This window comes from Mustela nivalis, assembly GCF_964662115.1.
Source record: "Mustela nivalis genome assembly, chromosome: 9".
Taxonomy (NCBI): domain Eukaryota; kingdom Metazoa; phylum Chordata; class Mammalia; order Carnivora; family Mustelidae; genus Mustela; species Mustela nivalis.
In genome coordinates, this window is record NC_139028.1 from 75,584,211 (window position 1) to 75,605,212 (window position 21,002).

General features: G+C 37.7%; 1 protein-coding gene across 1 annotated transcript in view; it reads right to left on the minus strand.

The window, feature by feature from the left end:
- Positions 1 to 21,002, minus strand: part of COPB1 (COPI coat complex subunit beta 1) — a 40,524-nt gene that overhangs the window by 13,361 nt on the left and 6,161 nt on the right. The window contains exons 4-14 of the mRNA XM_082683142.1: positions 20,624 to 20,793; positions 17,924 to 18,038; positions 16,596 to 16,688; positions 14,018 to 14,155; positions 11,781 to 11,900; positions 10,298 to 10,405; positions 10,067 to 10,213; positions 8,714 to 8,859; positions 7,419 to 7,515; positions 6,555 to 6,715; positions 5,384 to 5,504 (exon numbers count right to left, since the gene is read on the minus strand). Of these exons, the coding sequence (XP_082539268.1) occupies positions 5,384 to 5,504; positions 6,555 to 6,715; positions 7,419 to 7,515; positions 8,714 to 8,859; positions 10,067 to 10,213; positions 10,298 to 10,405; positions 11,781 to 11,900; positions 14,018 to 14,155; positions 16,596 to 16,688; positions 17,924 to 18,038; positions 20,624 to 20,793 (1,416 nt within the window). The remainder of the gene's footprint in view (positions 1 to 5,383; positions 5,505 to 6,554; positions 6,716 to 7,418; positions 7,516 to 8,713; positions 8,860 to 10,066; positions 10,214 to 10,297; positions 10,406 to 11,780; positions 11,901 to 14,017; positions 14,156 to 16,595; positions 16,689 to 17,923; positions 18,039 to 20,623; positions 20,794 to 21,002) is intronic.

Below are 21,002 nucleotides of genomic sequence, written 5' to 3' on the forward strand. Positions count from 1 at the left end.
ACACAAAATGTCAGGCTGCCCCATTATTGGTAGCACAAAGTGTGATCCCTTGCTGCTGCTATCTTAATCCTTATTGTGCACCAATCACTTCACTCTACATTCAAGTACCTTCAGTGACTTCCAATAGCCTTCATGTTGAAGTTTGTACTACCTAGCCTGTTATTCAGTTTCCACAAGTGACTCCAACTTGGCTTTTTAGTATTGTGTACAATTATCCAGACACATGCTCTATATCCCTGCCAACCCATCTTTGGCTAAGTGATACTCTGCACACATGCCTGAAAAGACTCCCAGAGGCCTGGGAACGAACGAGCAGAAGAATGAGTGTAATAATCCTGAGTCTGGATACAGTCTCTGGAAGAAGAAGAAAGGGAAAGAAACAGGAAAAAATAGCTACAGAATCATGGCCAAGGGGCACCTGGGTGGCTTAGTCGTTAAGCGTCTGCATTCGGTTCAGGTCATGATCCCAGGGTCCTGGATCAAGCCCCACATTGGGCTCCCTGCTCAGCGGGAAGCCTGCTTCTCCCTCTCCCACTCCCCCTGCTTGTGTTCTTGCTCTTGCTCTCTCTGTCAAATAAATAAATAAAATCTTAAAAAAAAAATATGGCCAAAAAGTACCCACATTTAATGAAAACTATAAACCTGCACATCCAAGAAGCCCAATGAACCAGAAACAAAGGAAACATGAAGAAAACCACACCAAGACAAACCCTAATCAAAGTACTGAAACCTATGATATAGAGAAAATCTAAAACCAGCCAGAGGGAACAGGACACATCCACATAGAGGTGTAAGAATGAAAGCAGGCTTCTCATCAGAAAGCCAGAAGATACGTGTGCTACATCTTTTTTTTTTTTTTTTTAAGACTTTATTTATTTATTTGAGAGAGAATGAGTGAGAGAGAGCACTAGAGAGGAGAAGGTCAGAGGGAGAAGCAAACTCCCCAAGGAGCTGGGTGCCCAATGCGGGACTCGATTCTGGAAGTCCGGGATTATGACCTGAGCCGAAGGCAGTTGCTCAACCAACTAAGCCACCCAGGCGCCCTTTGTGCTACATCTTTATAGTAAACTGCAAGCCAGAAGACAATGTAGTAACCTTTTTATAGAACCAAAAGAAAAAAACCATCAATTTAGAATTCTATATCCATAAAGGTATCTTTCAATAATGAAGGAAAAATAAGGCTACTTCAGACAAACAAAAACCAAGAAAATTAATTGTCAACAGACATATAAGAAAAGTAAAAGCAAAGGGTACCTGGGTAGCTCAGTTGGTTAAGCATCTATCTTCAGCTTAGGTCATGATCCCAGGGTTCTGGGATCGAGTCCCATATCGGGCTGTCTGCTCAGAAGAGAGCCTGCTTCTCCCTCTGCCTCTGCCCCTTTCCCTACCCCCAACTAGTGCTCTCACTTGTTCTCTTGCTCTTAAATAAATAATTAACTTTTTAAAAAGTCCCTTATTAGGGGCGCCTGAGTGGCTCAGTGGGTTAAAATCTGTGCCTTCAGCTCAGGTCATGATCTCAGGGTCCTGGGATCGAGCTCCACATTGGGCTCTCTGCTTAGCAGGGAGCCAGCTTCCCCCTCTCTCTGTGCCTGCCTCTCTGCCTGCTTGTAATCTATCAAATAAATAAATAAAATCTTTTTTTTTAAAGTCTCTTATTAAAAAAAAATACTAAAGCAAAGCCTTTAATATTTGGTATATAAAAGGTATACAACCAGGGAAACTCTAGAAAAGGCGTAAGTGAAGGAGAGTCAGGGAAGTGATAACCCAACTTCCTGCCTTGTACTACATGTGACAAACTTCATGAACCAGTTACTGGTAAACTGGTTCTCTTTAACAAGTATCAACAAATGCACAAATGGTCTCCCAGTCTGCAGAACTGAGCAGCTATTCCATGAAAAGAAATCAAACTGGACCCAGAAACAAATCTTTGGAGACTTTTAAAAAAGCAAAATTTAAAGAACAGACAATTACTCTGCGACAAAAACCTAAATAAAGAAACAGCCCACAGAGAGCTGCAAAATAATTATCACCCACAAATCAAAATAAATTGATAAAAAAGAGATAAAGAGGGGCACCTGGGTGGCTCAGTCGGTTAAGCATCTGCCTTAGGCTTAGGTCGTGATCCCAGGGTTCTGAGATGGCCTGAGCTGGGCTCTCTGCTCAGTAGGGGGCCTGTTTCTCCCTCTCCCTGTGCATCTCTCTCTCTCTGTCTAATAAAAAAATAAATAATCTTTTTTTTTTTTTTAAAGAGAGATAATACACCTCATAATTTACTTGGCTCTCTAAATCTCACTTACGACTCTCTTCATGATGGAATTTTTAAAAAAATCCTTTTGAAAATTCCAATCTAAAATGGGAGCTTAAGTAAATGAAGGAATCTAATGGACTACTATACAGCTATTAAATACAAGGATTAGGAAGGTCATAGAGGAACATGGGACTGTTTGCTAAAATGTAAAGTGAAGCTGCAGTGCTATAAAACACAGAATGATCAATACTGGGGAAAACATTGTTCCACAGAGAAAAGCTGTATTAAACTCTTTCAGGAGAAGGAAGGATTTTTGTTATCATATTTGGTAATATAATTCTATCTTTTGATGTTTCTATCTCCACTATAATTTTTTTTTAAAGATTTTATTTATTTGTCAGAGAGAGGGAGAGAGAACGAGCACAGGCAGACAGAATGGCAGGCAGAGGCAGAGGTTGAAGCAGGCTCCCTGCCGAGCAAGGAGCCCAATGTGGGACTCGATCCCAGGATGCAGGATCATGACCTGAGCCAAAGGCAGCTGCTTAACCAACTGAGCCACCCAGGCGCCCCTCCACTATAATATTAATAAGATTTGTACTTCAGTCCTCTTGCCATGAGTGATTTTTTTTTCTTAGTTTTTATGTATCACTTCTTATTTTAACAAATTAAAAATGAATAAAAATTAAACACATTCACAGGCACCTGGGTGGCTCAGTGGGTTATGCTGCTGCCTTTGGCTCAGGTCATGATCTCAGGGTCCTGGGATCGAGTTCCGCATTGGGCTCTCTGCTCAGCAGGGAGCCTGCTTCCCTCTCTGTCTTTCTGCCTACTTGTGATCTCTGTCAGATAAATAAATATAATCTTAAAAAAAAAAAAACCAACATATTTACAATTCCTTTTTTCTTTTCTTTTCTTTTTTTTTTTTTAAAGATTTTTACCATCCATTTGACAGAGGGAGAGACAGTGAGAGCAGGAACACAAGCAGGGGGAGTGGGAGAGGGAGAAGCAGGCCTCCTACTGAGCCCAGAGCCTGATGTGGGGCTTGATCCCACATCAACCCGGGACCACAACCCGAAGCCAAGGCAGACTCCCAACCGACTGAGCCACCCAGGTGCCTCCGCATTCACAATTCTACCACAGAAAGATTTTTTTAAATGAAGGCAAAGTGAAGATTTTTTTCAGACAAATGAAAGCTGACAGAATTCTTTATGAACAGACATGAATTGTAAGAATGATCAAGTTCTTTAGGCAGAAAGAATCACTTGGAAATCTGAATTTACACAAAAGAATGAAAATGAAAAGCCCCATAAATGGTAAATATGTGGGTAAATATAAGACTGTTTTCTCATTTAAATAAATAAATAAATAAATAAAATATATATATATATATTTAAAAGAATATTGACTATTGGGGGCACCTGGGTGGCTCAGTGGGTCAAGGCTCTGCCTTCAGTTCAGGTCATGATCTCAGGGTCCTGGGATCAAGCCCCACATTGGGCTCTCTGCTCAGCAGGGAGCCGGCTTCCCCTCTCTCTCTGCCTGTCTCTCTGCCTACTTGTGATTTCTCTGTCAAATTAAAAAATAAAAAAGAATATTGACTATTTACAACAGATAAATACATAAACAAAAACAGCACATTATACAAGCTTAAAAAGGAAGAAATTCTGACACACGCTACTATATGGATGACCTTTTTTTAAAAAAGAGTTTTATTTAGGGGCGCCTGGGTGGCTCAGTGGATTAAGCCACTGCCTTCGGCTCAGGTCATGATCTCGGGGTCCTGGGATGGAGTCCCGCATCGGGCTCTCTGCTCAGCGGGGAGCCTGCTTCCCTCTATCTCCCTCTCTGCCTGCCTCTCCATCTGCTTGTGATCTCTCTCTGTCAAATAAACAAATAAAATCTTTAAAAAAAAAAAAAAAGAGTTTTATTTATTTGACAGAGAGAGTGAGCGATCACAAGTAGGTAGAGGAGGGAAGCAGGCTCCCAGCTGAGCCGAGAACCCAATGCGGGACTCCATCCCAGGACCCTGAGATCATGACCTGAGCTGAGGACATAGGCTTAACCCACTGAGCCACCCAGGCGCCCCATATATGGATGGACTTTGAAAACATTATGCTAAGCAAAATAAACCAATTGTGAAGGACAAATTTTTATGATTCTACTTATATGAGGTATGTAGAATAGGCAAATTCATAGAGGCAGAAGGCAGAATGGTGGTTGCCAGGGACTGGTGGGGAGGACTATGAGAGGATTATTGTTCACTAGGTACAGTTTCAATTTGGGATAATGAAGTTCTGAAGATGGATGGTGGTAATGGCCGTGCAACAATATGAACATACTTAATGTCACTGAGTGGCACTTTTAAAAATGGTTAAAATGGTAAACTTTACATTATGTATATTTTACTGTAAAGAAAAAAAATGCCAAAAAAATGTCACCCAGAAAGGTACTTGAACTTTGTCCTATTCCCACCTCTCGACTTCTTACAACTAATTATGCCCCCCTTCATACCCAAGCCCAGCCATATACTAGATAAATAAGAAATGTAAAAAAATATAAAAATAAAATAAATGATGCATATATATGTATATAAATACACATACACAAATAATTTTTAACTGTTCAAAGCAAAAATAATAGCAATGCATGTTAGGGCTGATAGCATGACACACAGAAATAAAAGGCAGGAAAACAGCACAAAAGGTTGGGGAAAATGGAAATGGGATTACTGTCAATGAGTGTACAGTCAGAATGGGTCAGAAGCTATGATGAAGGCATAAACTGTAGAAATGAAAACACATTTAAGAGACATTTCCGGGACAAAACAGACAATGACTCTTTGGATGAAAATGCTTGAGAGAGAGGTCTTTCCTTCTCTGGGCCTTGACTGGTCCTAGCAAGCAAATGACTGACTTCATAAGCCCTTACATCTCTTCCACTGGACTAATCACAAGGTAACATTATTGTTATTAGTTTGTCAATTTTACAATAACATTTTATTACTATGTCCATTTCCCCATTACATAAGCTCTTTAATGATAAGAACTTCAGCATTCACTTTTAGGTCCTTCACTGTCCAATGCATATGGTAGGCACTCAACATTTGCTGGGTAAATGAAGGATATATGAACTTACATTTTGCTTTTTCTTCTCCTGAACCAAAGCTACATAGCGCAAGGCAATCTTGGTCAGAGTTGTGGCAAGGGAGGCAGCAACAAAGAAATCTCCATCCAGAAGGAAGCCTCTCAGGGGAGGTCTGCAAAGCAATCAAGGAAAATGAAATCCAATAATTTCTTAAGCAGCATACAGCTTTTGCAAAAATGATTCAAATAAGCCTACTTAACACTCTCACTGCTACCCTTCAGTGAGGAGGATCTCAATTAGCTCCCTCTTTAGCTTTTAGAAGAAAAATGGAAAAAGGAAAATATACATGGTTTTATAACTTATCTTCAAAAGAACTAGAGCCAAGTCAATATGGAAAGAGAAAATGATTTGAAGTCTATGCACTAGAGCCAAAGAGCATTCAAATTCTGGTTTATCTATTTATTGTGTCCCTATGGGTCAGTTACAAACCTTCCTAAGCCTCAGATTCCTCTTCTGTAAAATGGGGATAATAATAAACTGTAACTCAATGAGTTGCTGAAGATTACAAGGGACAAACTACTTAGTACAATGCCTAACATATAGTAAGCAATTATTAAAATTTTAGGCATTATTTTTGTCATGTTCATTATAATACTGGAGAGCAAAGTAAGGCAAAAAAATTTAAAATTTTATTCCATCAATTAGGTGGAAAATTTTCAAAATATGTTTCTCAAGCACTAACACAGGCAACAAAATTCAGTTACCTCCACTTAGCATTTTCTTTAGATCTTCTTTTTAGGATTGTATTTATTTGAGAGAGAGAACGCATGCACAAGGGGAGAGGGACAGAGGGAGAGAGAGAGAGAGAGGCAGACTCCCCGCTGATTGGAGAGCCTGATGTGGGGCTTGATCCCAGAACTCTGAGCCAAAAATCAGATGCTTAACTGACTGAGCCACCCAGTGCCGCTCCACTTAGCAATTTCTATATGAGCAATATAATTTTAAATAGAATAGTTATTTCAATGAAAACAGTTTTAGGAAAAAGAGGAGTAAAACCATCAATGTAATTCCTGAGAGAAATTAAACCTCCTTTCAAGTATCTTAAATGCCAAAGATTTCCAAAAAGCAAGTAAGAGGGAAAAAAATCACTTGACTGTACTATACTCAGGAGTAATAGTTTAATAAAAAGTATAGATGGTAGGGCACAGGTGCTGCAGATTACCTTTCTTCTTCTTTCTTTGTGGGTCGAGAACTGCTAAGTGCACTCTGAGTTGCATAGGTGCCCATCTCAGTTACCAACTTCTGAACCGGCCCCACAGTTATTTCCTCTTCAGGTTTTAATTCGCCAGCTTCTTTCTTTATTTCTGACTCTACAATTGGGATCTAAAAATCAATTGGAAACGTCAGTCTAATAATAATATCAATAGAAGCAAAATCATATTTAAATATTCAATCATTTCTATGGAGAAGGCAATTCCCCCAATGGGATTTTTGCAACTCTGCATTCAATCTTCTTTCCTTCCCAAGGAAAGAAATTTTTCTTTTTTTCCTAAGTGAAACTCCTTTTTTTCCTTTTCTTCCTAAGTGAAAAATCTCAAGTCCAGTCACGCTAAGAAATTTATATCCAAGGTTTTGGAGTTAATTAATAGGGGAAGCAAGACTGTAACCCAGATCTCCTCACAAACAATGTTCTTCCTACTCTACCATATGGTTATTTGGATGGTTATTTGCCAGTTTTAGTACATTAATAGTCTAATGTTAGCATGGTTCTTGTAATACTCGCATTCTCTTTTCAGAATACATAGGCTAACACAGAGTTTTAAAAGTCTTTCCTTTAAATAGAATCTTACCTGAAAGGGTAAAGAAGACAGACAATAGAACAGGAGTTATGGATCCATGCAGGGAGAGGGATGCCCCTAATACCCCACAGCCTCTAAGCTTTATCTGGGTAATTAAAACACATTTTTTAGTGTTTTTAACTCCAACACTACTAAATAAAAATACAAAAGCAAACCACCACATAAAAGTCAGATTTACTAAAGTAAAAATCACCATATATAGTAGCATTTACTGAAGTAAAACATACCTCCCCAAGGGACCTGCGGACCTCAGTCATCACACTCTGAATGTCTTCCTTGGTACTACAGTATTCTCCCAGGATCCATAATGCTCCTCGGTAAATCCTAAGGGAAGAACAAGTTCTGAAACACTGACATTGCTAACAAATCTTAAAGGAGAGATCTTTCTCTGTGAATTTAAGCTCAAGCAGAAAACAAGACTCTGCAGTTCCAAGGGACTACGCATGAAATTTTAAGAAGGAAGGTAACAAAGACATTAAGTTTGATTCTCTCCAGAAATCACAAGCTTCAAAAGGAAAGTAAGTATTCTCACCATTATTATTAGGAACACCTTAAAATTGGTAAACTCCTTAGTAAAAATAACAAAATATCTCCCAGAAAGGGGTTATCCTCCATTTAGGACAGAGTTAAGGTAACTTTTATCATTTACTACTATAAAAAATACATAACTTTGATGTAAAAAGTAATTCACTTTTTATCTGTAGTCACTGGAAAGAAAAGGCAAGATGCTCAACAGAATCATGGATAAGGAAGGAGTGCAAAGGATCAGTAATTAAAACACTCCAAAAACATAAAGAAAGCAACAATTCTCTAGTTGTTAAACTGAATCAAGTCTTCAGTTATCTTTTCCTTAAGATAATCATTAAATTTATTCAAGAGAACATTTTAGAAACTAAAGTTCTGAGAGATGATAACCATTAAAGGCAAAACTTCGGTATGTTTTTTTTTTTTCCTCACAAAGGAAGCAATCTTTCTCACTTCCATAAATATCAAAACATTATATCATAAAAACAATTTTACAGTGGACCTTTCTTTTCTATCCAACATGGATATAATGCAAGTCTAGTATACTCTATTCATCAGGTGCTTTAAATGAAGTAAATTTGGATGCAACAATCTTTTCTCATTAGCAAAGGCTATTTAAGGGAAATGTATTATGTCAGTTTTAGTCCGCATTTTCAATCCCTCACTTTAATAAATACTAATGGGGGATATAAATAATGATATTCCAAAAGTGATAAACTTTAAAAATATGTTCCTTAGTCACTTGATGATTCACCATGTTTTAGAGGAAATAATGGTAGAGAAACCTAGCTAAATCACACTTACAAAAGCAAATTTTTGTGCACAGATTATGGATTTACTGAGGGGTGGGTGAGGGGATGTCTATTGTGATACTTATATTGACATGAGTATCTTGATTCATTTCTTCTCCCTTACATTTTCAATCCACTGACCCTTTAAAGATAGAAACTGGTAAATTGCCTCCTTGACCTTACATTTAAACAGACTTTAAACCTACTTGACAGATTTAATAGCATGAAAGACTTCAAGCATCTTCTCAACAATAAGCATTCTCAGGTTATCAAAGCGCTGAATGGCTTCACGAACAAACTCCAAGACATCAGCAGCTGCTGCTTCATTATTGTCACTAAGAAATTCCATTAACTGAAAGGGGAAAAAAAAGAATAAGATAAAGAATTTTTTTAGGGTGCCTTGGTGGCTCGGTGGATTAAGCCACTGCCTTCGGCTCAGGTCATGATCTCAGGGTCCTGGGATCGAGTCCCACATCGGGCTCTCTGCTCAGCAGGGAGCCTGCTTCCTCCTCTCTCTCTCTGCCTGCCTCTCTGCCTACTTGTGATCTCTCTCTGTCAAATAAATAAATAAAAATCTTTAAAAAAAAAAAAAAGAATTTTTAAAAAAGATTTATTTATTTATTTGAGAGAGAGTGAGGGACATGTGCACACAAGTCAGGGGAAGGGCACAGGAAGAGGGAGAGAAAGAATTTCAAGCAGACCCTACACTGAGCACTGAGTCCTACATAGGACTCAATCTCGGGACCCTGAGATCATGACCTGAGCTGATCTATCTATCCGATCAGATAGACTGATATCTATCTATCAGTCAGTTAGATATCTGACTGACTGAGCCATCCAGGCACCCCATAAGTTATACAGTTTTCAGAAAGAAAACTATCAAAGTTCTAAGAACTAAACAACTTCACAAATATAGTAATTTTAAAACATAAAATCTAAGTTGAAAAACACGCACTACTGTGTAAAGGAGGTCACAATGTCTTTTCTGGGTTTTGTGCAGCCAAGTTTACAACAAAAAACTCACTACAAAACAAAAGCTGGAAATATGCAACTCAAAATAAATTAATTGGATACTTCTAAGTTGTAACTAAAAGTAAAATCATTTCAGAGAAAATCTGGGGTTCAAAGACAATATTTCAAATTACAATAACATATCTCATCTATCTGACAGTGGCAGAAGCCAATGATTCTAAATATATGTATTTTTCTTATAACAAAAATCCTTCAACTTTAAAGAGGTAAAACTATTTTAAAGAAATACTTGTTTGTGCTACTGAATGATATCAATACATAGCATAATTTTACCATAGGTAACTGTAACAAACATTAATTATAATAATATGCGGAGGTATTTTTGTCATTATATTTTTGTGTGTTTACTTTTTTGATGAAGAAGTAAGAGAAAGAAGTCAGATTCTTTATTCTTCTGAACTTAAGGGTGAAGAGAAAGATCACTTTTGACCACAAGATTTAGTGATTCTACTAGATAGTTTAACTGCTAAATAACTAAAACTTTATACTCCTTCAGAGAATTTCAAAATTAAAGTCATCATACATACCACAGGAATAACATTTGCAGCCATATCTGGAAATCGGACAGAACAAGAGTGCAATGTTCTCACAAGGAGTTGTCTGTATTTGTCAGTATCTTCATGCTCAGACACATTATTTGTTTTAATCACTTCCTTCTTCAAAACAATAACCAACTAGAGAACAAAGTAAAAATAAGTGGGAATTATACCATGTTTGGCCTGACAGCTTACAACAGTGCTGTCAGAGTTTTGTTTTACCTCTTCAACATTCCTAGAAGAGACGAGATCCAGTGCTAACTGCAGAGTTTTCTTGCGTACTTCTAAGTCTGGTGTGCTCAGTACTCTCAGGATATCCATAACCAGATCCTGAGAAAGAACAAGAAATCCAGAATTAACACCAACATTAAGAGAAAAAAATCTTAACCACAGAATGGAGGGTTCTCACCATCACCACCTTAATTCTTCATCAATAATAAAATCACTGGTAGTGGAAAAACCAGATATTTTAGGTATCCTGATATAACACGGTATGAAGTATATATCACATATAATGCATTCAAACTGCAAATGTTTACTGTGACTCTATCAAGCTTTAGATCAAACTCATAGTTTATTGAAAATTCAGAAGTTAGAGAAACAAACTAAACGACACCACCAAAAAGTAATCAGATGTATCTTCAAGGAGTGGCCTCTTACAGGACCATTGGTCTGGTCTCTTCAACAAACCCATATCATGAAAAAAATTACTGCTCCAATTGAAACATCAAAGTCATAGCCAGGTAAGATATATGGTCATGACTGGACAAACCAAACAAAGGGGTATTTCAGGGACACTTGGGGAAATCTGAGTTTGGAGTTGGTACTGGATAATATTAAGAAACTATTAATTTTGGGGCGCCTGGGTGGCTCAGTTGGTTGAGTGACTGTCTTTGGCTCAGGTCATGATCATGGAGTCCCAGGACCGAGTCCCACATCAGGCTCCCTGCTTGGCAGGGAGTCTGCGTCTCCCGCTGACTTCTCTCATGCTCTCTCTCTCTCAAATAAATAAAATCTTTTAAAAAAAAGAAAGAAAGAAAGAAACTAGGGGCGCCTGGGTGGCTTAGTGGGTTAAAGCCTTCGGCTCAGGTCATGATCCCAGTGTCCTGGGATCAAGCCCCACATCAGGCTCTCTGCTCCGTGGGGAGCCTGCTTCCTCCTCTCTCTCTCTCTGCCTGCCTCTCTGCCTACCTGTGATCTCTGTCAAATGAATAAATTAAATCTTTAAAAAAAAAAAGAAAATAAAAGATGGGGCGCCTGGGTGGCTCAGTGGGCTAAAGCCTCTGCCTTTAGCTCAGGTCATGATCTCAGGGTCCTGGGATATTTTTCATGGGGCGCCTGGGTGGCTCAGTGGATTAAAGCCTCTGCCTTTGGCTCAGGTCTTGATCCCAGGGTCCTGGGATCGAGCCCCACATCGGGATCTCTGCTCAGCAGGGAGCCTGCTTTCCTCTCTCTATCTGCCTACTGGTGATCTCTGTCAAATAAATAAATAAATAAAATCTTAAAAAAAAAAAAAAAAGAAACAAATATTTTTCATGGCAAATTCTCTATAAGGCTATGCTGACTCAATAGTACACCTTAGTTGACCAAAATTTAAACTACCCAGTCTCCCAAGAATTTAAGTTAACCAAGATAGCAAGGCTTGAATGTTACCTCAATTTGAGAAAGATTTTATCTAGGATTTCTCCTTTCAGATAACAGTTACCTGTAGTACTCGTTCATGGGCAGGATGCTCTTTTAATTCTATCAGTCGATCCAGAACTATGAGTTTTACATTGTTGTCACTCTCCTTAATAATTAAATCAATGTAACACTGAGCAGCAGCCTATATAAAAGGAAGAAACATTTTAGGAACACATTAATCCACCTCAAGCACAGACCCTGAAAATAAGAAGATAAAGAAAAAGCTTCCAAAGAATCCAAAATACATTAGCTACTCCTGCACTAAAAGTTTATGCATTTTCCCCAAAGGAATGTGTCCCTCTGTTCCCTAAATTCTAATAAATCTCACTATTTTCAAGTTTAAAAAAGTTAAGAAGAATCACAAGTTGAAAGAATGAAAAGGGGTGGCTATAGACAGAAATACTAACAGTCAAAAATTAAGGGTTGAAGCTAAGGAACAAGGCAGAAAAAAGCAGACAGAGTATCCCACCAAAATACAGCTATTGAGTATCTTTCAGTTTAGGTGCAAAGTCTAAATTTTCTGCATTATGGTACAGAAAAATCAGGACCACAAAGTCTGACTCTGACTCAGTAAAAGCATTAGACAAAGGAGCAAACCTGAAAGAGCTCCCAACAGCCAAAGCTGGAACAGTATGATAAATGAAACAAGTAACGATAATGATTATAATATGCAGAATAAAACAGCCATACTGATACGAAGAATGAAAGAAGGGCAGGTGGTAAAGGGACAGCTCTTCTTACAGGACTCCAGTTAATAAATGTATAATGACAGAAACAGAAAGTCATTATTAGAATAACACATCAATAACTGCTGTACAGAAATACTACAATTAGTTGGTATAAGTTTGAAGAGAAATAACATATTTGCAGTTTCAAAGTGCCTTACTACATTATTTACTGATTACAAAAGGAAAAATCATAACTCAACAGTGGAGAAATCTGGCAGCCATCACCTTAACCCACTGATCAAGGTTAACATCACTGACAGTATTCCAACATCATGTACACTCCATGATATATTACTTTGAGAAAGGCTCATCTCATCACTTCCATAGTATGCTTCCCCAAATGCGTAACCTCAGTCTATCTGCCAGAAACCATTAGACAAACTCAAATTGAGGGACATTTTACAAACAAACTACCCTAGTATTCTTCCAAAGTGTTATGGTCATGAAAAACAAGAAAAGGCTTGAGAAAGTGGCACAGATAGGAGGAAACTAACACATGACAACGAAACATAAAATGTGGGAATCCTCGACTGAATCCTGGTACAAAAAAAGGAGATTAGTGATAAAATCAGTGGAATTCAAGTAACATCTACAGTTTAGTTAATATTTGTTCCAGTGGTAATTCCTTAATTTTGACAATTACACAATTGCTATGAAGACACAAACATTATGGGAAGCTGGTGAAGGATAATGAAAAGTTTGTCCCATTTTTACACCTTTTGCTCTTTTGTTGTTCTGTAAGCCTAAATTTATTTCAAAATAAAAAGTTAAACAATTTTTTCTAAGTACTGGCAGGTAAAGCAATCAAGTCTCCTATTTATGCAAACTGGCTTTAAAGAACTATTCAGTCTCTGACTATATTAAGGGTTCCTCATGCAGTCTTGATACAATATATTAAAGAGAAAGCTAACATTCCATTATTGAAAATAGGCACTGTAAACTTTTTTTAATATCATGTAGGATCCAAAATTCATTTTCCCAGATCTAGGTTTTAACATACTTATTACATGAGGATAGATCTTAAAATACCAGTATCATTCTCCAGAAACTAGAAATATTAGTATTCTCTGTCTTTCTCCCCCACATATATGTATAAAAGCAAGAAAGAAGAAAGATTGGACTATGTAAGGAATCCAATAATTTCACAATATTTATAAACTGTTATTTCTGTGCCAGGTAATGCCATGTAATCACAGGGTAAACTGCAATGCCACTAAGTCATTAAGCACTGGGGTTTAATGTATCTTTACTTAAATGTGTCTTTTTATGTGTCTGACTTCTGGTTTCCGCTCAGGTCGTGATCTTGGGGTCCTGGGATTAAGCCCTGCCTTGAACTGCACACTTCCCACAGGGTCTGCTTGAGATTCTCTCTCTCTCTGCCTCTCTCCTCCCCTGCATTCTCTCTCCCTCTCTCTCAAGTGATAAATAAATCTTTTTAAAAAGAGAACAAAATAATAAAAAAATAAATAAATCTTAAGTGCTAAGACAGCATATCTATCATCTAATGGGCACCAAAAGAAATAAGCAGTACCTTGATTGCGGTGGGTGCACTGGAGAGTGTCACTAATGTTCCGGCAGCTTCATATTTCACAGCTGGACTAGATGACTGCAACAAGTTATAGATGCAGCGAATGAAACGAGCCCTTTCTGATGGATTAGCGTGACAGACCTGGAGAAGAAAATATTTAGGTTTCAACGGACTCCAGGGACACTTGCTTTCACCACAGATCTTTTTTTAAATAGATGTCAGCTTAGGGGCGCCTGGGTGGCTCAGTGGGTTAAGCCGCTGCCTTCGGCTCAGGTCGTGATCTCAGGGTCCTGGGATCGAGTCCCGCATCGGGCTCTCTGCTCAGCAGGGAGCCTGCTTCCTTCCCTTCCCCTCTCTCTGCCTGCCTCTCTACCTACTGTGATCTCTCTCTGTCAAATAAATAAATAAAATCTTAAAAAAAAAAAAAAAAATAGATGTCAGCTTAGATGCTAGTTTTCTTAATTTGAAAGCAAAGAACAATAAGTGCATCTGAAGATATCAGCCAATAGGAGATAAGACACTATGACTAGTAATTTCAGGAAGAAATAGGTTTTACTTCAGACAATTGTTACAGCTACTCATTAATTCATTTATTCAATCACAATTAATATTCTCATTCACAAAAAATTTCCAATAGTTTATAATAAAAGATATACATACTATACACAACTGAAATAGAACAAGAAAATGTAAAGTAATAAAATCAATGACCAAGTGCATTAATATGGGTACTGTGATAGTATATTAAATTTGGTCCTAAAATTTTATTCTGGATGTCAGGTCAAAAAGGGAAACATGATGGATATCAACCTCAATACCTGATAAAAGGAAAATACCTGTTCTCAAAGCAAGAAAGATAACCCCTTTCTCAAGTACTACTACTTATTTATTTGGAATGATATTCCATACTGTGGAGACAACTAGAATTCCCTATGTGATCCTAAATATATTTTAATATCTTTACCTATGAAGCAAATATTCCTTATTCTTTCTTTTCTGAAGTTGGTTTTTCCATCAGATTTTCCTCTAACATATACACAGTCAAATTTCTTATTCAGGCATGACTCAAAAGCTGTTTCCTCTTGGGGCGCCTGGGTGGCTTAGTGGGTTAAGCCTCTGCCTTCAGCTCAGGTCATGGTCTCAGGGTCCTGGGATCGAGCCCCGCGTCGGGCTCCCTGCTCAGCGGGGAGCCTGCTTCCCCCTCTTTCTGCCTGCCTCTCTGCCTACTTGTGATCTCTGTCTGTCAAATAAATAAATAAAATCTTTAAAAAAAAAAAAAAAGCTATTTCCCCTTACTGTAACGTGGACTCTGCTAGACAAAGAAGTTTCTGAATAGCAGAGAATCCCTACTTTGGAGAGCCTCAGCAGCATCTCTAAACCACACGATGAATTAAAAGGAACCATACATTCACAGATCTGGTTTCATCTTAAATGCCAAATCCAAATGACTGGCTCCTTGTGTTGAAAGGGGCCCTTTTCCTTTCAGAATCAAAGACAGCTGTAATCAGCAGTGTCTGCTGTGGGTACTTTGTTAATATTACCCTATTTAGTAAAGTCATTCCTGTTGTATATTTTTGTTGGCTTCCAATGTTATCAGTACCAAAACAGGATGTTATTTACCTTTCATCAGAACATTAAGATGCAATCAATTCTTTCAAAGAATGTATCAAATTTAAATGTTGCCAAAAAAACACTTCATTTTAAAACACCAATCTCACCTAGTTTTATTAGACTTCCTATTAGTCAATGGCTGACAATGTCATACTGACATATTTAAAGTCTCTCTATTTTCTTTTACACACATGGAACACAGAAAGTATTTAAAGCTTTTCTCATTTGTTTATAACATTTCCAAAGTAGTCTGGTGTGTACTCAAGAAAAGATTTTGAATTTTTTTCCAAAGCCTGATTTATAACCTACTCAGTTATTGAACATGCATAATGACTTCTCTGCTGCTGAATTGGGTCAAGCCATGAGTTTTTAACAGAAATCTTTAAGGAGGTTTATAAAAATTGGAAGTGCTTAAAAAACACAATAAACCAAAGGAAAGGGGGAAAAAAAAAAAGGCTTTCATAGACTATGTTTTAAAATATTTCGGGGGGCACCTGGGTGGCTTGGTGGGTTGCGCTGCTGCCTTCGGCTCAGGTTATGATCTCAAGGTCCTGGGATTGAGTCCCACATTGAGCTCTCTGCTCAGCAGGGGGCCTGCTTCCCTTTCTCTCTCTCTGCCTGCTTCTCTGCCTACTTGTGATCTCTGTCTGTCAAATAAATAAATAAAATCTTTAAAAAAAAAAAAAAAGAGTCTGGCTTCAGCTCAGGTCCTGATCCCAGGGCCCTGGGATTGGCCCACATCTGGCTCCCTGTTCATCAGGAAGCCTGCTTCTTCTCTTCTCATTCCCCCTGCTTGTGTTCCCTCTCTCACTGTGTCTCTCTCTGTCAAAAAAATAAATAAAATCTTTTAAAAAATAAATAAATATTTCTGCTATTAAAACATTCTCCTAGAATTAAGCAGCATTCCAGAAAAAGACAATTTAACATTGTCTTAAACTCTTAAAGAGTATTTTACCCATTTTAGTCTTACCTTATAAATGAGTTCAACAATCACCAATTGAAGAATGTCTCCAAATGTTTGAACTTGATCAATGCAAGTACTTAGGTAATCCAAAGCTCGATCCTAACAAAATAAAAATATATTGATCAAATTCCACCTCATTCAATAAAAGGACTCAGACAGAGTACCCCTACAATCAAAACAAACCAGCTGTTTAGGATCATGGTTATTCCTGCTTCTAAGATTTAAAGAAAAATCTCAATGACACTTATATACTGAATGCTGACATAGAAAACTATGACCTCAACAATATCTCTACAGCAAAAGTATCAGGAAATTTTATTGAACTTTTTCTAGTTATACCCCCCATGTAGTTAAAGAGCACAATACCAAATATATAGGTCAATAAAAACAACTGTACAAGAGGACAAAATATCCTGGCCCAAACAAGCAGCTTTCTAATAATCTTGTTCACAAAGATAAAATGACAGCATCTAGATTTCAGAGAAATGGACAGATTCTATATTTTTCAGTCTTCATGCATATTACTTCCCACATTTTGAGAATACTGGGCAGCAAAACTTCCAAGATTAGATGCCACCAAAGTACGCAGTCACTGCTGATCCATACACTTTAAGCACCAGCAGAGGCAGATGTAGAGTTGACACCAACTTAGGAAATTTGAAGAGCCTAGAAAGGATACTCACATACAATGAAGACAATGCTTCTTTCACAGACATGGCTCAGGGTGAACCCTATATAAAGCTACTACTTTTCTCTATTAAACAATTTTAGGTCTATACCAACATAAGGAAAAACTGGTTTAAACCCCAAAACAGAGTGCTACAAAATACGGCCATAATAATTTCATTCTGGAAAAACCACCAAGTGGCTAATATTATATACGTTTAAAATATTAAGTGCAGGGGCGCCTGGGTGGCTCAGTGGGTTAGGCCGCTGCCTTCGGCTCAGGTCATGATCTCAGGGTCCTGGGATCGAGTCCCGCATAGGGCTCTCTGCTCGGCAGGCAGCCTGCTTCCCTCTCTCTCTCTCTCTCTGCCTGCCTCTCCATCTACTTGTGATTTCTCTCTGTCAAATAAATAAATAAAATCTTTAAAAAAAAAATATTAAGTGCATATTAAGTTTAAAATATTAACTATATACATAAGCAGTTGTCTGGAGAAAAATTAAGAAAATACTATTTTATATAAATTAAGTTCAAAAATCTAAAAAAACCCCAAAATACACAGTTGTTCTATAAACAAAATCACTGACTAAAAACTTGATTAGGTCTATGTAAATACTTTTAATTCTCATTTGAATACAGTCCTAAAAGTACTTTTTAGAAAGTTCATCACCTGATCTGCATGAATTAGCATCATAAATGCATTCCTTTTGCAACTTGCATCCTTCTCATTCACCAGAAAATCATGTATCAGTTCAGGAGCATCAGGAATAAGATGTTCAAAATTCCTTAAAATAAAACAGGTAATATTCATATTTAATAAAAACCTATTTGTTATTTTAGTAACTCCCTGGACACCTATAAAATTAATCTTTATCAAGTTTATATCTTCATTTATTATCAAATTAAGCATTAAGCATCTGCCTTCAGCTCAGGTCACAATCCCAGGGTTCTGGGATGGAGCCCCACATCACCGCATTGGGTTCCCTGCTCAGGGGGAAGCCTGCTTCTCCCTCTCCCATTCCCTCTGCTTGTATTCCCTCTTTTAATGTCTCGTTTTCTCTGTCAGATAAATGAATACAATCTTAAAAAAAAAAAGAATTATCAAGAATAAAAATAGTCCTTTGAACTGTATTAATTATGCATTATATTTACTCACTTACTTGCTAACTTACTTCCTATTCAGGAAATTTTTAAGTATTTGTAACATACAGATTAATGAACCCCAGCTTAAAAATTGTCACCTGACTTCAACAATTATTAACTCATGGCCAATTCTGTTTCACCTATACCCCTGCCCACTTTTCCCCCCATATTATTTTGAAGCAAATCCCAGACTACTTACCACCTCTTCTATAAATATATCAACATATTATAATTGAGGATTCTTTCTTTTTAAAACAAATCACAATACCATTCTCATGCCTTAAAAAATGTAAAAATTCCTTAATATCATCATATAGTGTTCAAACTTCCTGCTGCTTAATAAATGTCATAATTTTTGTGTATGCAGTCTAGTTTAAGTTCTGAAATTTGTGTAGTCTGTATGGTAACTTTCAAAGAACTCTACATTATTAACCAGAATACCACTTCCCCGAGAGATAACAAAATCTAATATAACAATAAGAGAACTGTGAAACAGAACAATCAACTCTTATAGTACAAAGATATTTGTAAAAGTTACATCCTATGTCTAAATAGATTGACACCAGTGTATAAAAGCCAAGCATTCTAGCCTTATCTAACTGGGTTCTCTGAATCATTTTTATTTTTATTTTATTTTATTTTTTAAGATTTTATTTATTTATTTAAGAGAGAGACAGTGAGAGAGAGCATGAGCGAGGAGAAGGTCAGAGAGCGAAGCAGACTCTCCATGGAGCTGGGAGCCTGATGTGGGACTCGATCCCGGAACTCCAGGATCATGACCTGAGCCGAAGGCAGTCGTCCAACCAACTGAGCCACCCAGGCGTCCCTCTGTATCATTTTTAAAGTCCAAAATCTTCAGTTTTCCAAGAACAGGAATCAGTTAAGAACTGCAACCTTTCTAATTAGAAAGTTCCCTCCTTGAACCCTCCTACACTGTTGGTAGGAATGCAAGGTGGTGCAGCCACTCTGGAAAACAGCATGGACATTCCTCAAAATGTTGAAAATAGAGCTACCCTATGACCTAGCAATAGCACTACTGGGTATTTACCCTAAAGATACAAATGTAGTGATCCAAAGGGGCATGTGCACCCAAATGTTTATAGCAGCAATGTACACAATAGCCAAACTATGGAAAGAACCTAGATGTCTATCCACAGATGAATGGATAAAGAAGATGTGGTATATATATACAATGGAATACTATGCAGCCATCAAAAGAAATGAAATCTTGCCATTTGCAATGACGTGGTTGGAACTAGAGGGTATTACACTGAATGAAATAAGTCAATCAGAGAAAGACAATTATCGTATGATCTCTCTGATATGAGGAATTTGAGAGGCAGGGCGGAGGGTTGTTGGGGTAGGGAAGGAAAAAAAATGAAACAAGATGGGATCTGGAGGGAGACAAACAATAAGAGACTCTTATTAATCTCACAAAACAAACCGAAGGTTGCTGGGGGTGGGAGGGCAGGGCTGGGTGGTTGGGTTATGGACATTGGGGAGAGTATGTGCTATGGTGAGGGCTGTGCAATGTGTAAGCCTGATGATTCACAGACCTGTACCCGTGGGGCAAATAATGCATTGTATGTTAATAAAAATAATAATAAAAAAGTTCCCTCAAGGCTTCTAAGGGTTAAAAGATAAGACCCACATTCCACATAAAGAGAATTCAAAAACAGGGTCAAAACTCAAAAGCTACAGGGCTAAGCAAGTTAACTAATTAAGTGGGCTTAAGTACTACAATTGAGAATGACAGGCACCGTAAAGTGGAAAGTGTACAACTTATTTAAAGGGAGCTACTGTTAATTTCAGTATACTGTCATGCAGAAACTAGGACCCGGGGTTGCCAGATCTTTTCAGTGTTGACAACATAATGATAATAAGAAAAAAAAAAACTGTTCAGGCCAAACAAAACATTTTCTCAAGCTACATACAATCTGCAAGGAACTGCTGTGGAAGCTCTAGTTTAAAAGAGTAAACAATCCGGGCGCCTGGGTGGCTCAGTGAGTTGGGCCGCTACCTTCGGCTCAGGTCATGATCTCGGGGTCCTGGGATCGAGTCCCGCATCAGGCTCTCTGCTCAGTAGGGAGCCTGCTTCCCTCTCTCTCTCTGCCTGCCTGTTTACTTGTGATCTCTCTCTGTCAAATAAATAAATAAAATCTTTAAAAAAAAAAAAAAAGAGTAAATAATCCTCACTAAACTAAGACACAGAAGTACCTTTATTTACCTATAGATTGTATAGATGGCCAAAACAGCATTTCTTCTAACATAGCTGTGTCGGTGCTCCAAACAAGCACGGATAGCTGGCATTAAAGGTTCTAGCAATTCTGCTTCTTTCAATTTGCAAAGAAAACGAAGAGTGGATCCTCGAATAAATTCATTAGGATGCTGAAGATCCTGAAAATATTTAAATATGAAATGTTGAGTTCCAGCATTTTACAAAACACCACACAGTGAAGTACAAAATTTCTTATGAAAAAAAGAAAGTAGGTTTGTGGAAAAAGATCTACATTATCAGACAATTTCCTTCAGATACCTGTCAATTTTTACTTATTACATCAATGTCTCATATTCTATGAGTTACTGGTTTTTTTTTTTTTTACTAG